This window comes from Condylostylus longicornis, unplaced genomic scaffold (genome assembly GCF_029603195.1).
Source record: "Condylostylus longicornis isolate FDR11 unplaced genomic scaffold, ASM2960319v2 ptg000020l, whole genome shotgun sequence".
NCBI lineage: Eukaryota > Metazoa > Arthropoda > Insecta > Diptera > Dolichopodidae > Condylostylus > Condylostylus longicornis.
In genome coordinates, this window is record NW_026577989.1 from 1,695,320 (window position 1) to 1,708,161 (window position 12,842).

The 12,842-nt window shown below is 22.7% G+C and overlaps 2 protein-coding genes across 27 annotated transcripts in view; one reads left to right on the forward strand and one right to left on the reverse strand.

The window, feature by feature from the left end:
- Positions 1–12,842, forward strand: part of LOC129606687 (ryanodine receptor) — a 115,123-nt gene that overhangs the window by 97,671 nt on the left and 4,610 nt on the right. For 9 of the 26 annotated variants that reach the window (XM_055517125.1, XM_055517127.1, XM_055517124.1 and 6 more), the window contains 6 exons: positions 904–1,016; positions 2,657–3,005; positions 3,113–3,142; positions 3,270–3,570; positions 12,067–12,198; positions 12,340–12,759. In XM_055517125.1, coding sequence (XP_055373100.1) covers positions 904–1,016; positions 2,657–3,005; positions 3,113–3,142; positions 3,270–3,570; positions 12,067–12,198; positions 12,340–12,759 — 1,345 coding nt within the window. Of the gene's footprint in view, positions 1–903; positions 1,017–1,374; positions 1,485–2,656; positions 3,006–3,112; positions 3,143–3,269; positions 3,571–9,010; positions 9,026–12,066; positions 12,199–12,339; positions 12,760–12,842 lie in introns of all 26 variants that reach the window. The other 17 variants (XM_055517146.1, XM_055517142.1, XM_055517149.1 and 14 more) reach the window with 8 other exon arrangements.
- On the reverse strand, positions 4,415–7,300 carry LOC129606688 (probable cytochrome P450 6a13). Its single transcript, XM_055517151.1, has 2 exons — positions 6,171–7,300; positions 4,415–5,097 (listed from the first exon to the last, which is right to left on the reverse strand). Exons 1-2 carry the CDS (start codon positions 7,264–7,266, stop codon positions 4,664–4,666), a joined length of 1,530 nt encoding a protein of 509 aa, XP_055373126.1. The 5' UTR covers positions 7,267–7,300; the 3' UTR covers positions 4,415–4,663.

The window sequence follows — 12,842 nt, forward strand, 5'->3', positions numbered from 1 at the left end:
AAATTGAATAAGAAGTTTTTTTTTTTACTTTTAAGAATAATTGGCAAGGAAAAAATTCAGAAGAAACAATCTATTCGGAAATATAGTCGAACTAACAGGAACAAATTAAGAACTCCAAGACATAATATTACCAATCAAAATATTATTCAAAATTAATTAATTTTTATAATTATATAATTAATATATAATTAATTATATAATTATAAAAAATTCCTACAGAATTATTTTTTATGAATGCTTATGTTAATAATCGTATTTAACTTTTGTAAAAAATTTGATATATTAAAATTGAAATTATTGTCGGTAAAAGACATTAAAATACTAAAAGCAAACAAAGAAGTTGAGGATTATCGAAGTCTGGTCAAGTTTTATTCTTAATTTATTATAAATAACGCACTCCCCTTGAACAATTTTCAGCTTTAAGTTTCAATTTAAAATTCGAAATGGAAAAATTATACAGAAATGTCATATTTTAAATTAATATACATAGAAACATTTTGTCAACAATGCCATTAGTAGAGAACAAAAAGACATATAAAAATAATTTTATTGAATTTTTGTAATCTAAAAGTGCATCACTAAACATGCTTAAAAATATATTTTAAAATGAAAAATATTAGACCAATTAAGCTGCAAAAGTTCGACTATATATACAAAAAATAAATTCCTTGCCAGCAGAATATCTTAATTTTTTTAATGCATTTGATCCGCTGTTGGTACCAGTTGTTCTACTATATCTTTGATTGTTTCTCTTCTCCTTATTCTAAATTGTGGTTTTTATTTTTTTTATTTTCTGATTTATTATTTTAATTTAAATTTTTATTTTATTATTTGTCTCTTATTTTAATTTATTTAATTTTTTTTTTTAAACTTTATTTGGGGAATTTTATTTAATTACTTTAGATCGACCATCCACAACAACAAAGTAAAAATGTCTACCGAAGTTGTGTATCAATTCAAAGGAAACGTGCTGTTATTGCTTGTTTCCGACAGGTGTCACTACACTCTCTTCCCAGGTTCAAAATAAATGATGAAAATTTTTTTAGTTTTATGTTTTCAGAGTTGATATAGTTTTCTTAATTTTAATAAATACAAAAAAAAAAACAAAAGATTACGTTTAACTTACGTGTTGGTTTGTGGGTTGTAATTAATTTTCAAAAATTTATTTTTTTCATTTTAATAAAAATAAAGAAATAAAAAATATTTTTTTTTTTTTGTTTCTTAAATTCTGTTTACATTTTTTAATTTGTCTTGCTAACAAAATTTCATTTTAAATTAACCAATTTAACATTCAAGAGTATTAATCGATACTAATCTTGTTTTTTGTCCAACTTTTTTTTTTGGCTTTTTTTTCGGCTTATTTTCATATTTTAGGCGACAGTTCGTCAACAAAAGAAAACAAACTGGAGAGGTGTACTGTCGATAGCTAGACGTCAGGCTGCTATTAATTGCTTGCGAGCTAAACATCTCTATAGAATGAGCAGGTTGTTTTAAAATCTATAACCTTTTTTTTTTATGATTGAACGATAATTTAAATTTCATTTCATGTTTTTTTTTTTATTTATTTATTGAATATTATTCATTATAGCGAAAACCAAATGTAAGATAAAGAAATAATGATAATTTATTTACTAAAAAAAAAATTATTTTATAAAATGTTGATAATAGCGAATGTTAATGTAATAACAATATTCAAATATCAAATTTACTGCTTTATCAAGGATAAAAAATTTCTATATATATAAAATGAAAAATCTAAGCATATACGAATTTATGTTTATATATAACAACACATAATATACATAGAGATATAATATATTAGCAGATAAACTTCTCTTTCTATATCTGTTCGAATTCTACTCTTTATAAAGTTACATAAATTTTTGCATTTTCATTAAAATAATCTAGTGTATTGTAAGTTTTATTTATCATTCAAGAAACATGCATGCTTATGTATGGTTTCTTATAATTTACTTATGGAATGTAAATCATTTAAATTTTTTTTTGAAACTCAATTACCGAGTTTAATAGCTAAATTAGCTTAAAAAATACTTTAGTTACGGTTCCAATTAAAATAAAGTATAATACATTTAAAAGATTCTCTTCTATTTTCTTTAACTATAAATATAAGACTTACTACTGGCGGAACTAAAAATTTTAATAATTTTATAACGATTTGAAAATAATCACGTTACATAGCTCCTGTATTCGTTTATGCGCTTACAGTACTATAGGTTCCTTTTAAGATTTATGTTCAAGTTATCATTCGTTTCTCATGATTAAATTATAATAAAATTTAAATTTTTTTTTTAATTTTCTTAATGCATTTCTTGATTTCAATAATTTTCTTTGAAAATATTGTTAACTTAATACTAGCTGAAGCTCCCTATCAGATTTAACTAATTATATTCTTATTAAGTTTTAATTAAAGTTATTTGTTATAAAACTTTTTTTTGCAAGTTTTGATGTTTCTAACTTTTGTTGTTTGAAAATTACTTATTGCATAATGAAACAAAAAAACTTAACATAAAATAACATGGTTTATTGTTTTTGTGTTTTCAAATTTTTTTAACACTCTAATTTTGTTACACCTATCAACTTTGACTAAGTTTCTTATAATTGTATCTTTCTTTGAAAAAAAATAAAAAATATTTAGGCATCGCGCTTGTAACATCTTTGCCCGTACATATTACGAATTATGGTTGCAGGAAGAAAATGTTGGTCAAGAAGTAATGATTGAAGATTTAACTCAATCCTTTGAGGATTCAGAAAAATCTAAAAAAGATCCGGAAGAAGAAGAAGGAAAACCGGATCCACTAACACAATTGGTAACAACTTTCTGTCGTGGCGCCATGACAGAAAGGAGCGGGGCATTACAAGAAGATTTACTTTATATGTCTTATGCTCAAATTGCTGCCAAATCGTGTGGTGAAGAAGAAGAAGAGGGCGGAGATGAAGAAGGCGGTGGAGGTGAAGAGGGTGCTGAAGAGGGTACAAGTATACATGTAAGTTTGTTTTGATTTTATCTATAACAACTTTATATATATAAATTTTAATTAATATATTATGTACTAACTAATGCTAATTATAAAATTAATGCTAACAAAAAAAGAAAATTAGAAGTAACATGGAAAAGTTAATGGTAAGGTCTTAGATAAATTTTGTCCTTCTTTGTACCGAAAACCTATTTATTTTTTAGTCAATCTCTTCTTTGCTAAACTTGTTATTTTTAATAACAAAATTTTTATACACAAATATGTATATTTTAGGAACAAGAAATGGAAAAACAAAAATTGCTTTTCCATCAAGCTCGATTAGCAAATCGTGGTGTGGCTGAAATGGTACTCTTACATATATCTGCATCGAAAGGTGTACCATCTGAAATGGTAATGACAACATTAAATTTAGGTATAGCAATTTTACGTGGTGGTAACATTGACATTCAAATGGGAATGTTGAATCATTTAAAAGAAAAAAAGGATGTTGGATTCTTTACCTCTATTGCTGGATTGATGAATTCATGTAGCGTTCTTGATCTTGATGCATTTGAAAGGAATACTAAAGCTGAGGGTAAGTTTTGAATAAAATGTATAAAGAAAAAGTCTGCTTTATTTGTAGAAACCCTTAAAAAGTAGAATATTGCTTTAACCCTAGCATGCTATAATCCTCTAGTTTTTTTTTTAACATTAATTACACACTTATATTTAAACGAAAGTAATTTAAATAATTTTCAGGATTGCAAGTTTTTAATGAAATTTTCAAAATGTGGGGCTTTTTGTCTAGGTTTTAATAATTTCGGTAGTTCAATAATAAAATCATAATTCAGCAAATTCGATAAATTTAATTTAGTTATATTATTGTTTTTCTTAATAAGACGTAAGTTAGTTCTACGGTACGTAATAACTCTCTTAATTAATTTAATCAATATTTATGAACACTGCATATTTTTAAAGTTTAATATAATTACGAAATCAGTTTCCAAGTGTAATAGCTTACATTTAAAACTGTTTACTAATATTTAGGCCTTTGCTGAGGTACATATTGAAATTCATAAGTTCTTTCACTTCTTCATAATTATACTACACTTTTATTCATTCACATTAGAAATGGATAATAATTTTTTTCAAATTCAAAATACAATGTTCTTATTAAAATAAAAAGTATTTTACAAACAACTATTTTAAAATTATGTAATCAGGTATTAAATTAGGTTTTTTGCTAAAATGTTTTAATTTTCTTATTAGAAAAACATTCTTCATCATATAGTTATATTATGACTATTAACATATTATAAAGTTTTTACATATTAAAACTTGCAATTTAAATGGAATACACGCGTATTCCATTTTTAGTTTTTTTGTTGTCTTGTAACTAAATTACAAAAATTGTCATACTAATTCCACATAAGGAATACTTTTCCTAACCTACGTAATAAAATAAAAATATATTTTGTCTATTATTAACAATTTCGCCTATTATCACTTTTTGTCGCTATATTATTAACAAGACGCTATATTTATAATAATGAAACATTTCTGAAGAATAATGTTAGACAAATTTATTTACATCAAAAAATAAATTTGCAAATTAAATAAATTAAGTATTAAAAATATTTAAAACTATTGTGTAAATTTACAAAAATTTTACAATTAAAAAATTAAAACTAAAGTTCTGTACTTTGGTAAATTTTCTCAACATACAACCAAACACCACCAACTGGCGATAATATAAAACTTTTTGGTGAAAATTTCAATGGTTCAATTGTTTTCTCCGACTTAGTAAATTTAAATCTACTCAAAAGTGATATCAATCCAATACTTGTTTGAAGTTTACCAAATCTTTTTCCAATACAATTTCTTGGACCATCACCAAATGGGATGTAAGTTAATGGTATTCTCTTCTGATTATTTTCAATTGAAAAACGATCTGGATCAAATTTTTCTGGATCAGGATAATACTGTGGATCATGATGAATTCCATAAATTGAAATTATAATATTTCGTCCTTTCTCAATAACATCATTTGTGTCATTTACTTTATAATCTTCTGCAACTTTACGTTGAAGTGTTGTAGCTGGTGGATATTTGCGAAGTGTTTCTAAAATAAAAATAAACAATAGTTAATTTTAGAATACTTTTAAATGTACGTTTAAATACATATATTAGTTACGAATTTATATAAAATAGGTATAAATTATTTAAATATTTTTACATTGAAAATTTAAGTATGTAAAATAATAATAAGTATATATACGTATGTATGAATTGTATATTCTGAAAAAAATATGCGTATGTAATACCATATGGTTAAAGTAAAATAATAATGTTGTTTACCAACAAAAGCTTTTAATAGTCTATTATTATTATTGCTATTTATATTAATATGCATAGAATTCTAATGAATCAACAAGTACTAAACTTTTTACTTAAATTTTTTCGAATATATTAGTTTTAATCGAATTATAAAATTAAATAAAAAGCTTAAAGATATCTAGATATGTAAACAATGTATAAAAACTTCAAGAATATTTTAAAATCATTGAAATGCAAAATTTGCGATGAATTTCAATGAGTCATAATATTAAAAAGACCGGTTTTTTTTTCAGTTTAAAATATCTACGTATATCGATAAGTATATGTATATTGTGTATAAAAAGCTTTCGTGCTGTATAAATGTGCTCCCTAAAATAGTACTATGTATAACCATATGGGGCTCTTTAACAATTAATAAATATTTACAATGTGAAATAACACCAAAATGAATCAGAAAATAAATTAGTTTCGTATATGAATCGAATTTTTTATAACTTTAAGAGTAATACATAACATACAATATAATTTTGAATATTTTGAATTATTTATTTTACATATTTGTATTTATAAAAATGGTTGAAAAAATTTACGTGGAAAAAATTAAATAAAATATACTTTGTACGATTCATATCCAATTAATTTCATGTACAATAACGCTTCAACTATTTATTATCAGTATTTTATCGCCTTAAAAATTATTTGTTGATATCAGAAAATAATATTTATTAGCATAATACATTAATATAATAGACGTAATATGAAAGACATATTATACGTAATATATTTTTGCTAGAATTAAAATTATTTATAGAAATACAAAATAATATAAATGGAAATAAAATTAAATTTCTCATATACCATCAATTATTTGTTGAACATAAATCATTTCCGTAACAGCATCATATGTTAAAATATTATGATATTTTTCTAAAACTCTTGTTATTTCCGATCTAGCTTTACATTGTATATCTTCATTTAATGCTAATTCATATAAACAAAATGATAATGTTATTGATGATGTTTCATATCCAGCTAAAAAGAATATGTATGCTTGAGCTGCAATTTCTTCAAATGTAATACGTTCATCTTCATTATCAGAATTTTTTAAACTTATCATTATATCAAGGAAATCATTTCTTCGAACATCATTTCTTTCTCTAAAACCAATTGTTTCTTTTAATGCACCCATAAAAAATTCACTAACATCATCATGTTCTGTTTTTATATGTAATTTTCTTGCAAAATTAGGAAATTGACTTGATAATAATCTTAATGGTACAGTCATTCTTGGTTTTTCTAATGATTTTTTTCCAATCATACGAAATTTTGCTTTTGGATCTTTTAAACTATTACAATCAATACCGAATGCACAAGTACCAATTACATCTGTTGTATAACGTGCTGATAATTGTTTCATTTCTAAAAGAGTTTTTTTACTTGGTATACTCTCATTCCATAGCATACTTTCTAATGTATCACCAAATCGTTCACCAATAGTAGCAATTGTTGGAAACATAAATTTCATTTTACCAGATGTAAATGTTGGTGTCATTTTTGTACGTAATTTTTTCCATTTAACACCTTCAATACTAAATAAATGTGCTGACAATGGATCATCATTTTCATTATAATATACATTACGATCCGTAAAATATTGAAAATCTTTAATTAATATTGTTTTTATGAAATCAATATCTATAGCTAAAAGACTAGGTGTAAAGAATGCAAATATTCCAACATATGGATAATTTATTTCTTTTCCTTCTTTATATAATTCATATAAACGAATACCAATTGTTTTTGTTCTACCAGCATCCTTTAAATTTCCAATAGGTACAATTGGTTTTATATAAGGAATTCGTTTTCTTTTCCAATATGTAAAACGATATTTAAACCATAAATAAATTAAAAATAGAAATGATAACACTACAATAATAATAATATCAAAAACCATTATAATATTATTTTTCACAATAATATAACCGAACTTAATAATAATATATGTACGTCTTAACCTAACGAAAGACAAAGTAAAACTAAATTATTCTCACAATTTTATTTTTCTCTTACTCAATTTTAAGTTACCTTACACTTAACTACTTAAACTAATTATTATAAAAAAATAACATATATAATATACTTCAGTATAACATTATATAATCTATATCTATAAAAAATAATAATAAAAATGAAGAGAGTAAAAAATTTTGTTCGAGTAGTAATAATTATTACAAAAATACTCGAATTTCTCAAAGCAATGTCAGTTAATAAAAATAGAAAAATATTAAAGATTGGTGAAAATTTTTATACGAGTATGTTTTTTAAATAAATTATTAAATTGTAAATGTTCTTAATCATCAATCCGATGATGATGTTTGTTATTATACATACTTACTATATATACTAAACATCATTCATGCATCATAACCTTAATCATTCTTATTTCATAAATACCTAATTACATAATTTTATAAATTGAAAAATATTCAGCTACCTCCTAAATTTATGCCCTTGAATTGTTAAATTTTTCTTATTAATTTTTAATTGTTCTTTTTTCTTTTTTTGGAGAAAAATTACATTAATTTAATTATATTTATAATTTGTTTATTTATTTAAAAAATTGATTTTAAACAATTTTGATTTATTGTTAGAAAATTCCATTTTATAAATGATACAATATAAAAAATACATTAACATTTATGTAGGTATACATATTCATATATGTACATGAAATGTGTGTGATCACCTGTTTCGTATAATTATTTATTACAAAAATTTCAATATAATAATAGAAAATTCAAAAATTCGAATAATGTACGAATGAATTTATTTGCTTTTATTTTTAATATTATTTGCTAAATGAATTTTATTTATATTAAAAGGAATATTTTTCTATACTTAGATGATATTTTGTTTTGATTTGAGAATTCTTTGCTATTTTCACTTAAAAACCTATAAAAAATATAAATCAGAAAATATAAATCAAAAAGAATTTTTCTGATCTAAATTAATTACTAACTAAAAAATATAAAAAAACGTGTTACGTAGATGTAATTTGAATTTAAAATATAAAATAATTTTAAAGGGTTGAAAAAAAAGAGGTTACCATTGCCTGACAAATAATTGCCAATATTATAATTAAATTATTTGTCAGTCATGCTCTAAAGTATTTCTGACTCTGAATATTGCATTTTATTTTTTCATAATTAACCCCTAAGTAAACAACCGCGCAAAATTTAGTAATACTTTCATGTTTCAAAGTAGTGTAACGAAATTATTCTAAAAGTAGACATTGACCTAAAATTGTCATCATTTATAATTGTGGTTAGCGTTGATTATTAGAATGACAGAAAGAGATATATGAATTAGAGGATATTAAAATATTTACAAAATTTATATTTTATTAAAAGTTTTTTAATAATATATTCGATTCGATGTAAATAGCTACTTGATGAAATTTAATTTTTGCAGTTGTTACTCAAAAACTCATATACACATATTATATAAAATTATTATATAAAATATCTAAATAACAATATAAAAATATCAAATTACCCCCCCGCAAATTTCAAAAAATATCCCTTAAAAATTTTTATACACTTATAATTTACTATCCTTTTTTTTTTTCGTTTAATTTTTATAATTTATAACTCATAAAACTTTATAAATGTAAAAGTAATATTTGGGTGTTTTTTCAGAATCACTAAATGATGGTTAGTAAATTTAATAAAGTAAATTATGTATGAATTGTACATTAAAAGGTATGCAACAATATTGTTTCATTCCAAAATAATTCTATGAGATGCAAGACCCGAAACCACCAATCAAATTTTTGGTTTTTTATTTTTTTTTATTGTTGTGATTCAAAATCAATATCAAATACAAATTCAATGTAGGCATTATGATACAATAAAATTGAAATTTAACCGAACTTTAATGGTTAAAAAATATTTTATTTAATTGTGACTAACTCAATATTTTTGAAAGGAATTTTTTTATTGTTTATTTCAAATATACACAAATGTATATTTCTTTTTTCAATATATACAATTCTTCTCTATTTTATATTATACCCAATATTATATTAAATTGTAACTAACATCTTATTATATTAAAATTATTCTGTATCTAATATAAATTGAAAAAAAAATGGACCAAAAAAATTTTATTATTTCTCTTCTGTTAGTGTTAAATTATATATTTAAATAATTTTTTTAAAAAAAAATTTAAATAATCTTACAATTTAATATTCTTATATATATTTATAAATTATTCTGCAAAATAAAAAATTATTGAAGAACATTTTCTAATAAGGTCACAATAGCATTATGAATTTGAGTCAAACAAAGAAAAATGTATAAAGATTTAAAAATATCAAACCTGCGAGATACATACTTGCACAAATAAACTTAACATTTCATAGGAATTCATTTGGAAAATCCTAAAAATAACTTAGTTAATATGAGGGAATATACAGATGAGTATTAAATTGATATATTTTAATAATAATTTCCAGAAATGAATATTTTATTCATTTACTTTAATTAAACTATTTATATATGTATATATTTGGTTGCAATAAACCAAAGAAACTACAATAATTATAATAAATGTTCTAATATTATTTGTATATTCTTATATAACACTTATTTTTCGTTATTATTTTGTTCTCATATAAAATTTTTGATCCACACAAAATTTGTACAAATCTTTTATATATATCACTGTTTATACAAATAGAATTATTACGTCAATTTCAATAAAATTTATTTCTTAGAATACATATTAGATTTCACTTGTTGAAGCATAAATTATTTTTAGTTTAAAAGTTAAAAGTCCTTAATATTATGTCTATAAATAATATGGGTATATTCTATAGGTCTACATAATATTATATTGAATTATTTTATATATACATCTACATATGTATAATACAAATAACTTTTCAGCTTTTTATTAAAAATATGAGTCATAAAATTTCTCTTCCTTTAAAATATTCATTTTTACTTAGTTCCAGTATGTATTTTATAGACTAGAGGATAATAAATAAAACATTAAAAACTTCTCTTTTTGTTTTCACTGAATATTTCGTATGTATACGTACGTCTTAATGACCAACTCATAATATGGAAGTCATAATAATACTTAAATTAATAAGGATACGTTTATATTTACCTAATATTATATAGACCCTTATTTACACATACATTCGATTTAAATTGTTGGTCAACATGTTTGAAAGCTTTACATTTCCCTACTTTCTTATCATTTTTTATACAATTTAAATTTTCTCTCTTCATTTGATTTTAGTTCTAAGAGAATGTTAAGTAGAGGGTGAAATTTTATAATTGTGGACCATTGTAAAATAGCGACGAAATATTAAATGATATACGAGTATTAAACAGAATTATTATAACTATAGTGTTTTTAAAATTTTTTTTTCAATTTGAAGAGCGGTAACGTTATACATATTAAAAATTACAATGTAAATTACCTTTGCATTCAATTGGTGGCATTCAGTTTCTATTTTTATATTAAAACATTATGTCTAATTCAAATATTAATGACAATCTATACACATAATATGATTATACGATTATATACGTTGAACAATGTGAATATTATACGAATGAAATTGATTCTTAAATTTCTAATTCATACTGCATATACTGTAAAATTTCATTTTTTATCCAATTTGTAGGTGATTCTTATATAGGCGGGTACAATGCTTTATTCATTAATTTATAGACTATCATTTTCAATTGTTTACCTCTGAATTCATTTATAGCTCCTAAAAATTAATTTATAGGATAGTAAAATTGCAATTCTGAAAATTGTATAGAAATGTACTTACGCCATTTTTTTATTTTTCTTTATTTTAAGCAATATTAAATTGTGTGTAAAATTAATTTTGTTCACAATTAATTATTCATTTATAATTTTTTATTTAACAAAAACATCATTTCCAAAATCATATAACATTCAATTATCCTTGTATTGCAAGAAGCTTAACATTATTTTTTTTGTGTAAATTTGGTGCTTTAAATTTTATTTTAATTTCCAATTTTCATTGATTTTATTTTTATTAATTTTTTGCCATAATGTGTTCTTGTTTTTAGTCCACTTTCCATTATTTTTTTTCTTTCAATTAATTTTCTTTATCTTTTTATTTATTTATTTTATTTTTTTTTGTTTTGCTCCTTTATTTATTTGTTTAATTTTCATCAAAATCCAAAACTTTTTGGTTGTTCCCCTATTATTTGTTCCCCTATTATCCATATACACACAAACAAAACAATTTATATGACAAAATCATTAAATAAAAATTCGAAAAACAATTTTGTGATCAATCCCAATTTCACGAAAAAAAAAATGATTTTTTATATATCCTCCATTTTTAAAATATATTATATTATATATACATCCATATATATAACCACATTTATTTAAATTTCGATAATTAAATGAATGAATATCATTCGACATAATTTCCATATGTAATATTTCTTTGGAATGTTTTGTGTGGTTTTGCATTAAATCCTTAAAATATGTTTTATTTTTATTTTATTTATTTTATGTACATATATATTATACATATATATATTATATACAAAAAAAACATCTATGTATATGTATATACATATGTATGGAATTCCTTCTATAAATTTTTGTATCCCTTGATATTCCTTTAAATATCCTATAAATGTATAAAAAAAAAAAATATAAAATATTATGGAACAAAAACCAAAAAAAGAATATATTCCATCGGGTTCAGGTCTAGGTGTTGGTTCAGAAGGAGCTGCTGGTGAAAAGAATATGCATGATGCTGAATTTACATGTGCTTTATTCCGATTCATTCAATTGACCTGTGAAGGTCACAATTTAGGTAAATAGACATAAAAATAAATAGTAAACAAATAAATTTTAACTGAACAGGTTGTTCAGCTTGATTACTTTTTAACACAAATTTTGAAAAATGCTTTTCATACTCGTAATTGTTATTTTAACTTTCAATGTTATTTTTTAGATTGGCAAAATTATTTGAGAACACAAGCTGGTAATACTACGACTGTAAATGTTGTTATTTGTACTGTTGATTATTTGTTGCGTCTTCAAGAATCCATTATGGATTTTTATTGGCATTATTCAAGTAAGGAAATTATTGATCCAGCTGGTAAAGCAAATTTCTTTAAAGCTATCGGTGTTGCAAGTCAAGTTTTCAACACACTAACTGAAGTTATTCAAGGTCCTTGTACATTAAATCAGCAAGCATTAGCCCATTCCAGATTATGGGATGCTGTTGGTGGTTTCTTGTTCCTTTTCTCTCATATGCAAGAGAAATTATCAAAACATGCAAGTCAAGTTGATTTACTAAAAGAATTGTTGAATTTACAAAAGGATATGATCACCATGATGTTATCCATGTTGGAAGGAAATATTGTAAACGGTATACTATAGCATATTATATTACAATAAATATTTTATAACGAATTATAAAAATAATTTTAATTAATTATATAATTATTAATT